This window comes from Salmo salar, chromosome 14 (genome assembly GCF_965601325.2).
Source record: "Salmo salar chromosome 14, fSalSal1, whole genome shotgun sequence".
NCBI classification, from domain to species: domain Eukaryota; kingdom Metazoa; phylum Chordata; class Actinopteri; order Salmoniformes; family Salmonidae; genus Salmo; species Salmo salar.
In genome coordinates, this window is record NC_138304.1 from 40,351,018 (window position 1) to 40,370,645 (window position 19,628).

The 19,628-nt window shown below is 42.8% G+C and overlaps 1 protein-coding gene across 4 annotated transcripts in view; it reads left to right on the top strand.

Annotated features, from left to right (window-relative positions):
- LOC106569513 (receptor-type tyrosine-protein phosphatase S) overlaps positions 1–19,628 on the top strand; it is a 122,364-nt gene that overhangs the window by 94,747 nt on the left and 7,989 nt on the right. For all 4 annotated transcript variants that reach the window (XM_014140942.3, XM_014140944.3, XM_082960970.1 and 1 more), the window contains 4 exons: positions 14,188–14,285; positions 14,475–14,610; positions 14,819–14,994; positions 18,892–19,011. In XM_014140942.3, the coding sequence (XP_013996417.2) occupies positions 14,188–14,285; positions 14,475–14,610; positions 14,819–14,994; positions 18,892–19,011 (530 nt within the window). The remainder of the gene's footprint in view (positions 1–14,187; positions 14,286–14,474; positions 14,611–14,818; positions 14,995–18,891; positions 19,012–19,628) is intronic.

Here is a 19,628-nt window from a genome sequence, read left to right on the forward strand (position 1 = left end):
GATATTATTGCAGGTGTAGTGAAATGCTTGTGTTCCTAGCTCCAACAGTGCAGTAGTATCTAACAATTCACACAAACCTAAAAGTAAAAGAATGGAATTAAGAAATATATAAATATTAAGACAAACAATGTCGGAGTGGCATTGACTAAAATACAGTAGAATAGAATACAGTATATACATATGAAATGAGTAAAGCAGTATGTAAACATTATTAAAGTGACTAGTGTTCCATGATTAAAGTGACCAGTGATTCCAAGTCTATGTACATAGGGCAGCAGTCTAAGGTGCAGGGTTGCTTAACCGGGTGGAAGCCGGTTGGACGCTTGCGTCCCACCTAGTCAACAGCCAGTGGAATCGCGTGGCGCGAAATACAAATACCTCAAAAATGCTATAACTTCAATTTGTCAAACATATGACTATTTTACACCATTTTAAAGACAAGACTCTCGTTAATCTAACCACATTGTCCGATTTCAAAAAGGCTTTACAGCGAAAGCAAAACATTAGATTATGTCAGGAGAGTACCCTGCCAAAAATAATCACACAGCCATTTTCAAAGCAAGCATTTATGTCACAAAAACCAAAACCACAGCTAAATGCAGCATTAACCTTTGATCTTCATCAGATGACACTCCTAGGACATTATGTTATACAATACATGCATGTTTTGTTCAATCAAGTTCATGTTTATATCAAAAACCAGCTTTTTACATTAGCATGTGATGTTAAGAACTAGCATACCCACCGCAAACTTACAGTGAATTTACTAAATAACTCACGATAAACGTTCACAAAATACATAACAATTATTTTAAGAATTATAGATACAGAACTCCTTTATGCAATCGCGGTGTCAGATTTTAAAATAGCTTTTCGGCGAAAGCACATTTTGCAATATTCTGAGTACATAACCCGGCCATCACGGCTAGCTATTTTGACACCCACCAAGTTTGGGACAACCTAAACTCAGAATTACTATTAGAAAAATTGGATTACCTTTGCTGTTCTACATCAGAATGACCTCCCAGGACTTCTACTTCAACAACAAATGTTGTTTTGGTTCCAAATAATCCATAGTTATATTCAAATAGCTCCGTTTTGTTCGTGCGTTCAGGTCACTATCCGAAGTGTGACGTGCGAGCGCATTTCGTGACAAAACATTTCAAAATATTCCATTACCGTACTTCGAAGCATGTCAAACGCTGTTTAAAATCAATTTTTATGCTATTTTTCTCGTAAAATAGCGATAATTGTCAGGGATTTCTTCGTCGGAGGACGATATAGCGAAATCATCGTCGGAAAAAGATGACCAAAATGCAGCAGGGTTGTGATAGTTCATTTTTGAACATTTAATAAACTCAAAAACGTACATACAAAAATAACAAAACGAACTCACGATTTATAGACAGTCCTGTTAGGCTTACACACGCTAAACAATCTCCCACAATTAAACAGACAAACACACCCAACTAATATAGGACTTCCAATCAAAGGCAACACCACACAGCTGCCTTCAATTGGAAGTCCACCCCAATTAACCAAACATAGAAATAGAACAACCAGACTACACATAGAAATACATCAACATAGACCATAACTCAAAACCCTGAAATAATAAATCCAACGCCCTCCTAACTAACACACCACCCTGAACCACATAAAACAAATACCCTCTGCCACGTCCTGACCAAACTAAAATGACAATTAACCCTTATACTGGCCAGGACGTGACAATAATATTCCAACCGGGCGACGTTGTATTCGTTCAAAGGCTGAAAGAAAAAAATTGAGAATTCTCATGAACACGCATCTCCAGTGTCACTGTTCCCAGGCTGACCACTCACAAATTCTCCTGCTGTTCTTTGCCCAGAGACAGCAGACACCCAATTACACTTTCTGGCGCCTTCTGAGAGCCAATGGAAGCCTTAGAAAATGTCACGTTACAGCAGAGATGCTGTATTTTCGATAGAAATGCAACAGAAGGACAACAAATTGTCAGACAGGGCACTTCCTGTATGGAATCTTCTCAGGTTTTGGCCTGCCATATGAGTTCTGTTATACTCACAGACACCATTCAAACAGTTTTAGAAACTTTAGAGTGTTTTCTATCCAAATTGACAAATTATATGCATATTCTCGTTTCTGGGCAAGATTAGTAACCAGTTTAAATTGGGTACGTGTTTTTATCCGGCCGTGCAAATACTGCCCCCTAGCCCCAACAGGTTAACAGTCTGATGGCCTTGAGATAGAAGCTGGTGGTATATTGGCCATACATTTTTCAGTCTCTCGGTCACAGCTTGGATGCACCTGTACTGACCTCGCCTTCTGGGTGACAGCAGGGTGAACAGGCAGTGGCTCGGGTGGTTGTCCTTGATGATCTTTTTGGCCTTCCTGTGACATCGGGTGCTGTAGGTGTCATGGAGGGCAGGTAGTTTGTAAGTCGCTCTGGATAAGAGCGTCTGCTAAATGACTTAAATGTAAATGTAAATGTTTGCCCCCGGTGATGCGTTGTGCAGACCACCCTATGGAGAACCTTGCCATTGAGGTCGGTGCAGTTGCCAGGCTATGATACTGGCCAACAAGATGCTCTCGATTGTACATCTGTAAAAGTTTGTCAGGGTTTTGGGTGACCAGACACATTTCTTCCGCCTCCTGAGGTTAAAGAGGCGCTGTTGCTCCATCTTCACCACACTGTCTGTGTGGGTGGACCATTTCAGTTTGTCTGTGATGTGTACGCCCATGAACTTAAAACTTTCCACCTTATCCACTGCTGTCCCGTTGATGTGGCTAGGGGGGTGCTCACTCTGCTTTTTCCTGAAGTCCACGATCATTTCCTTTGTTTTGTTGACATGGAGTGAGAGGTTGTTTTCCTTACACCACACTCCAAGTGCCCTCACCTCCTCCCTGTAGGCTGTCTCGTCATTGTTGGTAATCAAGTCCACTACTGTTGTGTCGTCTGCAAACTTGATGATTGAGTTGGAGGCGTGCATGGCCACGCAGTCGTGGGTGAACATGGAGTACAGGAGAGGGCTGAGCACGCACCCTTGTGGGGCACCAGTGTTGAGGGTCAGCGAAGTGGAAATGTTGTTTCCTACCTTCACCACCCAGGGGCGGCCCGTCAGAAAGTCCAGTGTAGCAGTAAGACGTCTTTTGTCCTCGTCTTGTCGTGGCCCGTGTATCCTTACTTCAAAATACTCTCCTGCCACCCGCCTCACCCAATGTGGTGTGGACCTGCTTTTTCTCTAAAGTATTTCTCTCTACCTCTTACTAGAATCTCCAACATAAGCTAGCCAGCTGACGGTCATCAGCTAACCTTTAGCTCGGAAAGCTCTCGCCACTTTGTACAACGCGATTCAACAGAGCATACCGGACCTATTTTTCTCTCCATATCCCCGGATTCCTACCACAAGCTCTGAACCTTCTCACCTACCGACCTTCGCAGCTAACATCCCCTGAATGCTAGCTGTCTAGAGCATAATGGACTGTTAGCTTACGAGGCCCATCGAATACATTCCGAAGCTACTAGCTAACAGTCAGCTATCCTTTGCTAGCGGTCATCAGCTACCTTTATCCCGGACAACTCTCGTCAGTCTGTACAGCGCGACTCAAACCAGAGCTAGTCGGACTTTTTCTTCTCCATATCTCCGGATTCCTACCGCAAGCTCTGAACCTATTTTTATTATTATATATATATATATATATTTTTTTTTTTTTTCCCCTCCTAGAATTATAGCAGCTAACGTCCCCTGAATGCACAGCCGCTAATCCATGGCCTGCTAGCTACCTAAACCACATTGGACTGCTGGCTGAAGAGGCCCTTCGGACATATTTCTTTGGCCACCATACATATTTTGCCAATTGGCCTGGTTTACCACACGGAGCCCTGCTGATCCGTCCGCTGATGTAACTGCACAAGGAGGCCACAACAGACTTTCCTCCGTCGCGTCGCCCCTCTAAGGCCTTTGTTAGCCTGCTAGCCCACCGCTAGCTGCCTGAAGCCACGCACTGGACTCTTATGATCACCCGGCTACGCATGCCTCTCCCTAACGTCACCATGCCTTGTCCATTGCTGTTTTATGTTTGTAACTATTGTTTTATTTCACTGTAGAGCCTCCAGCACTGCTCAAAACGCCTCGGCTAAAAATGTAGTTCCACCTCCCACACACGCAGTGACATCACCTGGTTTAAATGCTATTTCTAGAGACAATATCTCTTTCATTATCACTATATGCACAGGTTTACCCCCACTGTATTCACATCCTACTATACCTTTGTCTGTACATTATACCTTGAATATATTCTACCGTGCCCAGAAATCTGCTCCTTTATCTCTCTGTTCTGAACGTGCTAGACGTCCAGTTCTGTTAGCCTTTAGCTGTACCCTTATCCTACTCCTCCTCTGCTCATCTGGTGATGTAGAGGTTAATCCAGGCCCTGCAGTGTCTAGCCACACTCCCATCCTCCAGACTCTCATTTGTTGACTTCTGCAACCGTAAAATCCTTGGTTTCATGCATGTTAACATTAGAAGCCTCCTCCCTAAGTTTGTTTTATTCACTGCCCTAGCACACTCCACCAATCCGGATGTCCTAGCCGTGTCTGAATCCTGGCTTAGGAAGACCACCAAAAACCTTGACATTTCCATTCCTAACTATAACATTTTCCGATAAGATAGAACTGCCAAAGGGAGCGGTGTTGCAATCTACTGCAAAGATAACCTGCAGAGTTCTGTCTTACTATCCAGGTCTGTACCCAAACAATTCAAGCTCCTACTTCTAAAAATTTACGTTTCCAGAAACAAGTCTCTCACCGTTGCCACTTGCTATAGACCACCCTCCGCCCCCAGCTGTGCCCTCGACACCATATGTAATCTGATTGCCCCCCCATCTGTCTTCTGAGCTCGTGCTGCTAGGTGACCTAAACTGGGACATGCATAACACCCTGGCCATCCTACAATCTAGGCTTGATGCCCTCAACCTCACACAACTTATCAATGAACCTACCAGATATAACCCCAAATCCGTTAACACGGGCACCCTCATAGATATAATCCTAACTAACTCGCCCTCCAAATACATATCTGCTGTTTTCAACCAAGATCTCAGCGATCACTGCCTCATTGCCTGCATCCGTAATGGGTCTGCGATCAAACGACCACCCCTCATCACTGTCAAACGCTCCCTAAAACACTTCTGCGAGCAGGCCTTTCTAATCGACCTGGCCCGGGTATCCTGCAATGACATTGACCTCATCCCGACAGTAGAGGATGCCTAGTTGTTCTTTAAAAATGCCTTCCTCACCATCTTAAATAAGCATGCCCCATTCAAAAAATGTAGAACCAGGAACAGATATAGCCCTTGGTTCACTCCAGACCTGTCTGCCCTTGACCAGCACAAACATCCTGCGGTGTTCTGCATTAGCATCGAATAGCCCCCGTGATATGCAACTTTTCAGGGAAGTTAGGAACCAATATACACAGGCAGTCAGGAAAGCTAAGGCTAGCTTTTTTTAAACAGAAATGTGCATCCTGCAGTACAAACTCAAAGTTCTGGGACACTGGAAAGTCCATGGAGAATAAGAGCACCTCCTCCCAGCTACCCACTGCTCTGAGGCTAGGAAACACTGTTACAACCGATAAATCCACTATAATTGAGAATTTCAATTATACGGCTGGCCATGCTTTCCACCTGGCTGTCCCCACCATTTCTCCTTCACCCATATCCAGATGGCTGATGTTCTGAAAGAGCTGCAAAATCAGGACCCTACAAATCAGCCGGGCTAGACAATCTGGACCCTCTCTTTCTAAAATGATCTGCCGAAATTGTTGCAACCCCTATTACTAGCCTGTTCAACCTCTCTTTCGTATCGTCTGAGATTCCCAAAGATTGGAAAGCTGCTGTGGTCATCCCCCTCTTCAAAGGCGGAGACACTCTAGACCCAAACTGCTACAGACCTATATCTATCCTACCCTGCATCTCTAAGGTCTTCGAAAGCCAAGTTAACAAACAGATTACCGACCATTTTGAATCACACCGTACCTTCTCCGCTATGCAATCTGGTTTCAGAGCCGGTCATGGGTGCACCTCAGCCACGCTCAAGGTCCTTAACGATATCATAACCGCCATCGATAAGAGACATTACTGTGCAGCCGTATTCATCGACCTGACCAAGGCTTTCGACTCTGTCAATCACCACATTCTTATTGGCAGACTCAACAGCCTTGGTTTCTCAAATGATTGCCTCGCCTGGTTCACCAACTACTTCTCTGATAGAGTTCAGTGTGTCAAATCGGAGGGCCTGTTGTCGGGACCTCTGGCAGTCTCTATGGGGGTGCCACAGGGTTCAATTCTTGGGCCGACTCTTCTCTGTATATATCAATGATGTCGCTCTTGCTGCTGGTGATTCTCTGATCCTCCTCTACGCAGACTACACCATTCTGTATACTTCTGGCCCTTCTTTGGACACTGTGTTAACCTTTCTAGGGTATGTGGGACGAAATCGTCCCACCTACTCAACAGCCAGTAGAATCCCGTGGCGCGATATTCAAATACCTTAGAAATGCTATTACTTCAATTTCTCAAACATATGACTATTTTACACCATTTTAAAGACAAGACTCTCGTTAATCTAACCACACTGTCCGATTTCAAAAAGGCTTTACAACGAAAGCAAAACATTAGATTATGTCAGCAGAGTACCCAGCCAGAAATAATCAGACACCCATTTTTCAAGCTAGCATTTATGTCACAAAAACCAAAACCACAGCTAAATGCAGCACTAACCTTTGATGATCTTCATCAGATGACACTCCTAGGACATTATGTTATACAATACATGCATGTTTTGTTCAATCAAGTTCATATTTACATCAAAAACCAGCTTTTTACATTAGCATGTGACGTTCAGAACTAGCATACCCACCGCAAACTTCCGGTGAATTTACTAAATTACTCACGATAAACGTTCACAAAAAACATAACAATTATTTTAAGAATTATAGATACAGAACTCCTTTATGCAATGGCGGTGTCCGATTTTAAAATAGCTTTTCGGCAAAAGCACATTTTGCAATATTCTGAGTAGATAGCTCGCCATCACGGGCTAGCTATTTTGACACCCACCAAGTTTGGCACTCACCAAACTCAGATTTACTATAAGAAAAATTGGATTACCTTTGCTGTTCTTCGTCAGAATGCACTCCCAGGACTTCTACTTCATCCACAAATGTTGTTTTGGTTCAAAATAATCCATAGTTATGTTCAAATATCCTCTGTTTTGTTCTTGCGTTCAAGACACTATCCGAACGGTGACGCGCGGACGCGTATTGTGACAAAACATTTCTAAATATTCCATTACCGTACTTCGAAGCATGTCAAACGCTGTTTAAAATCAATTTTTATGCGATTTTTCTCGTAAAAAAGCAATAATATTCCGACCGGGAAACGTCCTTTCCGTTCAAAGACTCAAAATCTAAAATGGACTCTTCATGTGCACGCGCGCACCAGTCTCATTGTTCTCAGATCGACCACTTACCAAATGCGCTACTGTTTTTCAGCCATGGGCTGCAAAGTCATCATTCAACGTTCTGGCGCCTTCTGGGAGCCTATGGGAGCCTCAGAAAGTGTCACGTTACAGCAGAGATCCTTTGTTTTCAATAAAGAGAGTGTAGAAGGCCAAGAAATGGTCAGAGAGGTCACTTCCTGTACAGAATCTTCTCAGGTTTTTGCCTGCCATATGAGTTCTGTTATACTCACAGACACTATTCAAACAGTTTTAGAAACTTTAGGGTGTTTTCTATCCAAATCAAACAATTATATGCATATTCTACTTTCTGGGCAGTAGTAATAACCAGATTAAATCGGGTACGTTTTTTTATCCGGATGTGAAAATACTGCCCCCTACCCTAGAGAGGTTAATTTAACCTCTTACATCTAGACGTTCCGCTAGCGGAACACCTGCTCCAATATCCAATGATAGGCGTGGCGCGAATTACAAATTCCTCAAAAATACAAAAACTTCAATTTTTCAAACATATGACTATTTTACACCATTTTAAAGACAAGACTCTCCTTTATCTAACCACACTGTCCGATTTCAAAAAGGCTTTACAGCGAAAGCAAAACATTAGATTATGTCAGCAGAGTACCCAGCCAGAAATAATCAGACACCCATTTTTCAAGCTAGCATATAATGTCACAAAAAACAAAACCACAGCTAAATGCAGCACTAACCTTTGATGATCTTCATCAGATGACACGCCTAGGACATTATGTTATACAATACATGCATGTTTTGTTCAATCAAGTTCATATTTATATCAAAAACCAGCTTTTTACATTAGCATGTGACGTTCAGAACTAGCATTCCCACCTAACACTTCCGGTGAATTTACTAAATTACTCACGATAAACATAACAATTATTTTAAGAATTATAGATATGCACTCGCTATGTCCGATTTTAAAATAGCTTTTCGGTGAAAGCACATTTTGCAATATTCTGAGTAGATAGCACAGGCTAGCTATTTTGACACCCACCAAGTTTGACCCTCACCAAACTCCGATTTACTATTAGAAAAGTTTGATTACCTTTCCTGTTCTTCGTCAGAATGCACTCCCAGGACTTCTACTTCAATAACAAATGTTGGTTTGGTTCAAAATAATCCATAGTTATATCCAAATAGCGGCGTTTTGTTCGTGCGTTCAAGACACTATCCAAGGGTGACGAAGGGTTACGCGCCCGACGCGTTTCGTGACAAAAAAATTCTAAATATTCAATTACCGTACTTCGAAGCATGTCAACCGCTGTTTAAAATCAATTTTTATGCTATTTTTCTCGTAAAAAAGCGATAATATTCCGACCGGGAGTCGTTGTTTACGTTCAAAGACGAAAGAATAAAAACATGGGGTCGCCTCGTGCACGCGCCTCAGTCTCATAGTACTCTGACCGACCACTATCCAAACGTGCTAATGTTTTTCAGCCAGGGCCTGCAAAGCCACGATTCAGCTTTTTGCCGCCTTCTGAGAGCCTATGGGAGCCGTAGGAAGTGTCACGTAACAGCAGAGATCCCTTGTTTTGGATAGAGATGATCAAGAAGGCCAAGAAATGGTCAGACAGGGTACTTCCTGTACAGAATCTTCTCAGGTTTTGGCCTGCCAAATGAGTTCTGTTATACTCAGACACCATTCAAACAGTTTTAGAAACTTTGGAGTGTTTTCTATCCAAAGCTAATAATTATATGCATATTCTAGTTTCTGGGCAGGAGTAATAATCAGATTAAATCGGGTACGTTTTTTATCCGGACGTGAAAATACTGCCCCCTATCCATAACAGGTTAAACGCAAATAAAACTAAATGCATGCTATTCAACCAATCATTGCCCGCACCTGCCCGCCCATCCAGCATCACTACTCTGGACGGCTCTGACTTAGAATACGTGGATAACTACAAATACCTGGGTGTCTGGCTAGACTGTAAACTCTCCTTCCAGACTCATATTAAGCATCTCCAATCCAAAATTAAATCTAGAATCGGCTTCCTATTTCGCAACAAAGCATCCTTCACTCATGCTGCCAAACATACCCTCGTAAAACTGACCATCCTACCGATCCTCGACTTCGGCAATGTCATCTATAAAATAGCCTCCAACACTCTACTCAACAAACTGGATGCAGTCTATCACAGTGCCATCCGTTTTGTCACCAAAGCCCCATACACTACCCACCACTGCGACCTATACGCTCTCGTTGGCTGGCCCTCACATAATACTTGTCGCCAAACCCACTGGCTACAAGTCTCTGCTAGGTAAAGCCCCGCCTTATCTCAGCTCGCTGGTCACCATAGCAGCACCCACTTGTAGCACGCGCTCCAGCAGGTATATCTCACTGGTCACCCCCAAAGCCAATTCCTCCTTTGGTCGCCTTTCCTTCCAGTTCTCTGCTGCCAATGACTGGAATGAACTGCAAAAATCTCTGAAGCTGGAGATTCCCATCTCCCTCACTAAGCTTTAAGCACCAGCTGTCAGAGCAGCTCACAGATCACTGCACCTGTACATAGCCCATCTGTATACAGCCCATCTATCTGCCTCATCCCCATACTGTATTTATTTATTTATTCTGCTCCTTTTGCACCCCAGTATCTCTACTTGCACATTCCAGCTTTTGCACATCTACCATTCCAGTGTTTAATTGCCATACTGTAATGACTTTGCCACCATGGCCTATTTATTGCCTTAATTCCCTTATTTTACCTAATTTGCACTCACTGTATATAGACTTTTTGTTTTCTTTTTTTCTTCTGTATTATTGACTGTATGTTTTGTTCATTCCATGTGTAATCTGTGTTGTATGTGTCTAACTGCTATGCTTTATCTTGGCCAGGTCGCAGATGCAAATGAGAACTTGTTGTCAACTAGCCTACCTGGTGAAATAAAAAATAAAAAAATTGCACAGGGCGGGGTTTAGACCCAGGGCCTCCACCTTGATGATTAGCTTGGAGGGTAATATGGTGTTGAATGCTGAGCTGTAGTCAATGAACAGCATTCTTACATAGGTATTCCTTTTGTCCAGATGGGATAGGGCAGTGTGATGGCGATTGCGTCGTCTGTGGACCTGTTGGGGCGGTATGCAAACTGAAGTGGGTCTAGAGTGGCCAGTATCTGCATGCTTTGAGGACGCAGCCAGGGAAGCCGTCTTAGCCAGCAGCCTTGCAAGGGTTAGCACGTTTAAATGTTTTACTCACGTCAGCCATGGAGAAGGAGGGGCACAATCCTTGTTAGCGGGCCGCGACGGAGGCACTGTATTATCCTCAAAGTGGGCAAAGAAGGTGTTTAGTTTGTCTGGAGGTGTTTAGTTTGTCTCTTTGTTTCTTCGCACCTAGAACTAGCATCTCTGTTTTGATTGAGTTTAAAAGTAAAAACAAATCTGCCATTCACGTCCTTATGTCTGAAACACAGGCTTCCAGGGTAAGCAATTTTGGGGCTTCACCATGTTTCATCGAAATATACAGCTGTGTGTTGTCTGCATAGCAGTGAAAGTTTCCGAATGACATCACCAAGAGGTAATATACAGTTGAAGTCGGAAGTTTACATAAACCTTATCCAAATACATTTAAACACAGTTTTTCACAATTCCTGACATTTAATCCAAACAAAAATGCCCTGTCTAAGGTCAGTTAGGATCACCACTTTATTTTAAGAATGTGAAATGTCGGAATAATAGTAGAGAGAATGATTTATTTCAGCTTTTATTTCTTTCATCACATTTCCAGTGGGTCAGAAGTTTACATACACTCAATTAGTATTTGGTAGCATTGCCTTTACATTGTTAACTTGGGTCGAATGTTTCAGGTAGCCTTCCACAAGCTTCCCACAATAAGTTGGGTGAATTTTGGCCCATTCCTCCTGACAGAGCTGATGTAACTGAGTCAGGTTTGTAGACCTCCTTGCTTGCACACACTTTTTCAGTTCTGCCCACAAATTTTCTACAGGATTGAAGTCAGGGCTTTGTGATGGCCACTCCACTACCTTGACTTTGTTGTCCTTAAGCCATTTTTCCACAACTTTGTAAGTATGCTTGCGGTCATTGTCCGTTTGAAAGACCCATTTGCGACCAAGCTTTAACTTCCTGACTGATGTCTTGAGATGTTGCTTCAATATATCCACATTCTCCTTACTCAGATACCATCTATTTTGTGAAGTGCACCATTCCTTCCTGCAGCAAAGCACCCCCACAACATGACGCTGCCACCCCCGTGCTTCACGGTTGGGATGGTGTACTTCGGCTTGCAAGGCTCCCCTTTATCCTCAAAACATAACGATGGTCATTATGGTTAAACAGTTCTATTTTTGTTTCATCAGACCAGAGGACATTTCTCCAAAAAGTACCATCTTTGTCCCCATGTGCAGTTGCAAACCATAGTCTGGCTTTTTTATGGCAGGTTTGGAGCAGTGGCTTCTTCCTTGCTGAGCGGCCTTTCAGGTTATGTCGATATACGACTTGTTTTACTGTGGATATAGATAGTTTTGTACCTGTTTCCTCCAGCATCTTCACAAGGTCCTTTGTGTTCTGGGATTGATTTGCACTTTTCGCACCAGAGTATGTTCATCTCTAGGAGACAGAACGCGTCTCCTTACTGAGCGGTAAGACGGCTGCGTAGTCCCATGGTGTTTATAGTTGCGTACTATTGTTTGTACAGATGAATGTGGTATCTTCAGGCATTTGGAAATTGCTCCCAAGGATGAACCAGACTTGTGGAGGTCTACAATTTTTTATGAGCTCTTGGCTGATTTATTTTGATTTTTCCATGATGTCAAGCAAAGAGGCACTGTGTTTTGAAGGTAGGCCTTGAAATACATCCACAGGTACACCTCCAATTGACTCAAATTATGTCAATTAGCCTATCAGAAGCTTCTAAAGCCATGACATCATTTTCTGGAATTTTCCAAGCTGTTCAAAAGCACAGTCAACTTAGTGTATGTAAACTTCTGACCCACTGGAATTGTGATACAGTGAATTATAAGTGAAATAATCTGTCTGTAAACAATTGTTGGAAAAATTACTTGTGTCATGCACAAAGTAGATGTCCTAAATGACTTGCCAAAACTATAGTTTGTTATTAACAAGAAATCTGTGGAGTGGTTGAAAAACGAGTTTTAATGACTCCAACCTATGTACACTTCTGACTTCAACTGTATATTTAGTTAGAACAATAGTGGTCCTAGAACAGAACCATAAGGATCACCAAAACTTACCACTGATTTGTCAGATGACAAACCATCCACAGAGACGAACTGATAACTTTCAGACAGATAAGATGTAAACCAGGTAAGAACTTGTCTGCGTTGACCAATTAGGGCAATAAAGAACAAAGGAGTGAAAGAAATTTACCACAGCAAACACACCAATAAGGGTCAAGTTTATAATACTCTAAAGCTTCTACCAAGATCTAATTTCCTAAGAGATCAAAATGGCTGTCTTCCAGGTTAGTACAGTTAGATGAGTCATAACTGTGTGACTGGCGGCATGGCACGGCCCAAACCCTGTAACCGTCTGCCCACAGCCCACCTGGCAGGCTCTAGATAACCATGCCAGAGAGGACGGAGGTGTCAACAGTCAGAACTTAAAAGAAGTCCATAACCTATTGGTTCTTGAAAAGATTAAAGGTCAGAGTTGAAGTTACACTTAGCTAATAGAATCATATTTCTGGATAGAAAACGTGGTACATTTATTGCGTTCTTCCCTGCGTGGCCAGACAGAGCTGAGCTGACCCACTCTGCCTCCACACCCTCTGAGTCCCACCTCCAGCTGCTCTGGTGTTAAATCTCACAGCTATGCTTCCACCACTTCGTGCAACCCTGTGTGTAACAAGGAACTGTAGATAAAAAATGCGGAGGATATTATTATGTAAAATATATATATTGTATAATTTGGTTATTGTGGCAGATAGCTGAACAAGTAATTCATTTTTCACAGGTGTTGCTTAATCAATGTACTCATCTGTTTGATATTTGGTGTCACAGCTTGTTTTCTTACAAATAGACCTATTTTTTTTTTACATTTTTCATGGTGCATTGAGAAGACATGTTCAGGTGTCCAGAACTGTGGAAAATGTATTTTGGTCCCTGGCACATAATGGATTATATTTTATAGCGCTCTACCCTAGGTCTTACAATTCTTTACATTTACGGGGGCTAACACTAGTCCTCCACACCTTTACCACCCTGTGTGTGGAGAGGCTCAGGGTGCCGTTCTGACTAATTAACACTCTGTCTTTGTTTGTTTGTCTCTGAGTCGTCTCTCGCGCTCCTAATTGTACAGAAAAGCTATTTCCACATCAAAGAAAAACACTTTACAAACCAACCAAATCGGAGACTTTGTACCTTAAGTGGACCGAAATTGATTCTCTGTGGTGCTATACATTTTGTATGTTTTTTTGGCTCTGTAATTGTCTTTTGACATCTAGCAAAGAACCAGTAGTTAATAATATGCAATGACAGAGATGTGTGTGTGTGTGTGTAGGTGTACTCTACATGCAGTCTTGTGTGCTTCCAGGGCTTATGCCTAGGTAAGATTTATTTTAATGGGTTAACGCGGTCTTGAACCGCACTGGCCACCTGCGTTAGAAACCCACTTGGTCACACAGTGAGCCCTCATGACCTCTGACCTCTGTCCTTTAACCCTTGTCCTTTAGGTATGATGAGCCACCCTCCCATTCCCATCACAGAGCTGGCTGAACACACAGAGATGCTCAAAGCCAATGATAGCCTGCGTCTGTCTCAGGAGTACGAGGTGAGAGCGACAGCATGGAGGGTGGATGAACATGAGTCCTAGGACCTGGTTTTCTACTCAAGATGTGTACCAGTTGCCCCTTGCAAACTAAAATGGTATCCTATCCTAGACTCCTATAAATGAGGAGAAAACATTGCAACTGTTTTTTCCATCCTTTAACTCTTCATCTCTGTTTCCTGGTCCTCTCAGTCCATTGACCCTGGTCAGCAGTTCACCTGGGAGCACTCCAACCTGGAGGTGAACAAGCCCAAGAACCGCTATGCTAACGTCATTGCCTACGACCACACCCGCGTCGTCCTCGCCCCCATAGAAGGTTCAAGTCCAGGTACAGCTTATGAGATGTTGGCCTCACTTGTAAGACAAGAAATCCTTGTACAGTGAATGACACCCTTCCTCTTGTCCAGGTAGAGGTCAAATACTGGATGGATTTAATTAAGATAAAGCCTATAGTCCTGAACTAATACATTTTCAATGACGTAAATCGAACTTAACAACTCTCCTCTTCCCGCCACATTCTCCCCCTCCATATGCAGGTATCCTGGGCAGTGACTACATCAATGCTAACTACATAGATGGCTACAGGAAGCAGAATGCCTACATCGCCACACAGGGCCCGCTGGCAGAGACATTCGGGGACTTCTGGAGGATGGTGTGGGAACAGAGAGCAGCCTCGGTGGTCATGATGACCAGACTAGAGGAGAAGTCACGGGTGAGACAGGACAGAGACAGGAGAAGGCAACACTCATCCACTCACTGACTTTATCTACTGTAGGGCAACACTCATCCACTAGGTGTTATCTACACTCTTGAAAAAAAGGGTTCTTCGTTTGTCCCAATAGGAGAACCGTTTTTGTTTCTAGGTAGATCCCTTTGGTGGTGAAAATGTGACTCACCACCTGGATTTGGTCTTTATGTAGCAAAATTTGAAATTGTTTTTATACATTGTGTAAAAGTAGAGACTCAGAACTACAAAATGGTATATTATATACTGCATTTTTGAGGAACAATGGGGAAAGTAATTCTGCTTTGAAAGTTGATAAACTTGTAAACTTTTGCTTGAAATGAAACCACTTTCTGTAAAAATTAGAAACATGTAATATCTGAAAATGTAGCTAGCTAGACTATCTTACCTGTATACATCATCATGCATGATGGATGCGTCTCCCTGTCAGGAATGCCATACCACGGTTGCCCTTAGTTTGAAGATGTAATCTGGAGACAGGTGTTTTCTCCATCTCTTTACCTATCATACTCTAATTCCACTGATTTCAAAATTCGATCCTCCAAAAGGTGGAGAGCAACACTTATGCAGCTCCACTACACAATATATTTTTTTAAAAGCAGTGTTCGACAGGATTACCAACAGACTGACCAGCTCAAATAGACAGAAGCCTTCTATATTGCAGACCAATCCGAACTCCCCTCTCGGGATGTCCAGCCCACTGATTATCTCAGCCAATCATGACTAGTGGGAAGGTATTTTTCTGTGGCTTAATCAACAAGGCTAGAAATTGTACAATTTTATTCGTATTTACAGATGGCATACAAGTTTGTTGTTAAGGCACATGAAAGTTCACATGTTCCAGAAGGCATTTTCTGCAAAGAAACACCTAGTTTCCTGAAACGGGTCACAAGCAATAATAATTAGAACCATTTACTGGTGAAAGGGTTCCACGTAGAACCTTATTTTAGTGAAAGGGCTCCACTTGGATCCAAAAAAATGGTTATTGTCAAAGGGTTCACCTATGGCGACAATTGAAAACCCTTTGAAAACCCTTTTGTTGATGATAATGTTGATGATGATGACGACGGTGTTTATGATGATGATAATGTTGATGATGATGGTTATAATGTTTATGTTGATAATGTTGATGATAATGATCATGTTTATGATGATGGTTATAATGTTGATATTAATGATGATCATAATTGTGATCATAATTGTGTTGATGAAGTTGTTGATGATAATGTTGTTGATGCTAATGTTGATGATGATGATGATGAGGGTAGAGCTGCCGCTTTCAAGGAAGCTTGTAAGAAATCCCGCTATGCCCTCCGACGATCCATCAAACAGGCAAAGGGTCAATACAGGACAAAGATCTAATCGTACTACACCAGCTCCGACGCTCGTTGGATGTGGCAGGGCTTGCAAACTATTAGACTACAAAGAGAAGCATAGCTGAGAGCTGCCCAGTGACACCAGCCTACCAGACCAGCTAAATAACTTCAATGCTCGCTTCGAGGCAAGTAACACTGAAACATGCGTGAGAGCATCAGCTGTTCCGGATGACCGTGTGATCACGCTCTCCGCAGCCAATGTGAGTAAGACATTTAAAGAGGTCAACATTCGCAAGGCCACTGGGCCAGACGGATTACCAGGACGTGTACTCCAAGCATGCACTGACCAACTGGCAAGTGTCTTCACTGACATTTTCAACCTCTTTCTGTCTGAGTCTGCAATACCAACATGTTTCAAGCAGACCACCATAGTCCCTGTGCCCAAGAACACTAATGTAACCTGTCTAAATGACTACCGACCCATAGCACTCACGTCTGTAGCCATGAAATGCTTTGAAAGGCTGGTAATGGCTCACATCAACACCATTATCCCAGAAACTATAGACCCACTCCAATTTGCATACCGCACCAACAGATCCACAGATGATGCAATCTCTATTGCACTCCACACAGCCCTTTCCCACCTGGACAAAAGGAAAACGTATGTGAGAATGCTATTCATTGACTACAGCTCAGCGTTCAACTCCATAGTGCCCTCAAAGCTCATTACTAAGCTAAGGACCCTGGGACTAAACACCGCCCTCTGCAACTGGATCCAAGACTTCCTGACGGGCCGCCCCCAGGTGGTAAGGGTATGCAACAACACATCTGCCACGCTGATCCTCAACACGGGGGCCCCTCAGGGGTGCGTGCTCAGTCCCCTCCTGTACTCCCTGTTCACTCATGACTGCACGGCCAGGCACAACTCCAACACCATTAAGTTTGCTGATGACACAACAGTGGTAGGCCTGATCACCAACATCGATGAGACAGCCTATAGGGAGGAGGTCAGAGACCTGACCGTGTGGTGCAAGGACCACATTCTCCCATTCTCATCGACGGGGCTGTAGTGGAGCAGGTTGAGAGCTTCAAGTTCCTTGGCGTCCACATCACCAACAAACTAACATGGTCCAAGCACACCAAAACAGTCGTGAAGAGGGAACGACAAAACCTATTCCCCCTCAGGAGACTGAAAAGATTTGGCATGGGTACTCAGATCCTCAAAAGGTTTTATAGCTGCACCATCGAGAGCATCCTGACGGGTTGCATCACTGCCTGGTATGGCAACTGCTCAGCCTCCGATCGCAAGGCACTACAGAGGGTAGTGCGTACGGCCCAGTACATCACTGGGGCCAAGCTTCCTGCCATGCAGGACATCTATACCAGGCGGTGTCAGAGGAGTGCCCTAAAAATTGTCAGACTCCAGCCACCCTAGTCATAGACTCTCTGTGCAAGCGGTACCGGAGCGCCAAGTCTAGGTCCAAGAGGCTTCTTAACAGCTTCTACCCCCAAACCATAAGACTCCTGAACAGCTAATCAAATGGCTACCCAGACTATTTGCAACTCCCCCAATGCTGCTGCTACTCTCTGTTATCATCTGTGCATAGTCACTTTAATAACCCTACCTGCATGTACATAATTACTTAAACTACGTCGACACCGGTGCCCCCACACATTGACTCTTAACCGGTACCCCTGTATGTATATAGCCCCGCTATTGTTATTTACTGCTGCTCTTTAATTATTAGTTGTTTTTTTTATCTCTTATTTTTTGGGGGGAGGGGGGGGATTTTCTTCAATCTGCATTGTTGGTTAAGGGCATTTGATTTGATTTGATGATGACGATAATGTTGATGATGATAATGTCGTTGTTGTTGATGTTGTTGATGCTGCTGATGATGTTGATGATAATGTTCTTTATGATGATGCTAATGTTGATGTTGATAATGATGTTGATAATGTTAATGCTGTTTATGATGTTGATGATGATAATGCCGATAATGTTAATGTTTATGATGATGCTCATGGTGTTGTTGTTGATGATGATAATGTTGTTGATGATGTTGATTTTGTTTATGATGATAATGATGTTGATTTTGATGATGATGATAATGTTGATGATAATGTCTGATGTTGTTAATGTTGTTTATGATGTTGTTAATGCTGTTTATGACGATGTTGATAATGTTAATGCGGTTTATGATGATGTTGATGATAATGTTGATGATGATAATGATGTTGATGATGATAATGCCGATGGTAATAATCTTGATGATAATGTTAATGTTGTTTATGATGATGCTAATGATGTTGATGTTGTTGATGATGATAATTTTGATGTTGTTGATTTTGATGATGATAATGTTAATGTTGTTTATGATGTTGATGATAATGTTTATGATGTTGATAATGTTAATGTTGTTTATGATGTTGTTTATGATGACCCAGACGATTATGACATTGATGTTGTGTTTATTGATGACGATGATGTTACTGACAATGATCATTTTGATAACCGTGATGCTGATGGTGTCTCCTGCTCCTGTAGATAAAGTGTGACCAGTACTGGCCGACCCGGGGTACAGAGACCTATGGGATGACTCAGGTCACCATACTGGACACTATGGAACTGGCCACATTCTGTGTGCGCACCTTCTCCCTTCAGAAGGTCAGTACACACAAACGCATGCACAAATACTGTACACACACACACACACACACACACACACACACACACACACACACACACACACACACACACACGCATGCATAGAAGCACACTTATGCACTCACACACACACACAAACTCCACTTCACCTCCCTTGTCTTTTCTCCCTCCTCTCTATTCCTCTGTTCTTTTGGTAAATCCCCTGTCATTTACTGTCATGCCCCATGATACTTCTACACTGTCGGCTAATGAACCAGAAACGATTTGAATTCAAATCTGCGCTGTCACCCTATGAGAAAAGAGCAGAGAACAATGAGGATGTTGTTAGGAGGTAGTTAATGGAGCATTGCATTCTATCCAGTCAGCCAGTCAGTTTGAGCCTGTTACTGCTATTAGACTACCACTAGGTCCTGAATATTCTAACTAATCTAGGATATAGAGCCATACCAGGCCTCAGTGTCCCAAATACAGAAACTAAAGTAGGCCAGCTGTCTTTGAAGTGTTTTGAGGTTTTGTACATGAATATGTCAATTAATATGTTATGTAATGTCTGGATGCATAACTATTATGCATGTGGAGAACACAGATGCTTTTGTCTGGTTTCTGAAAGTTTCTGT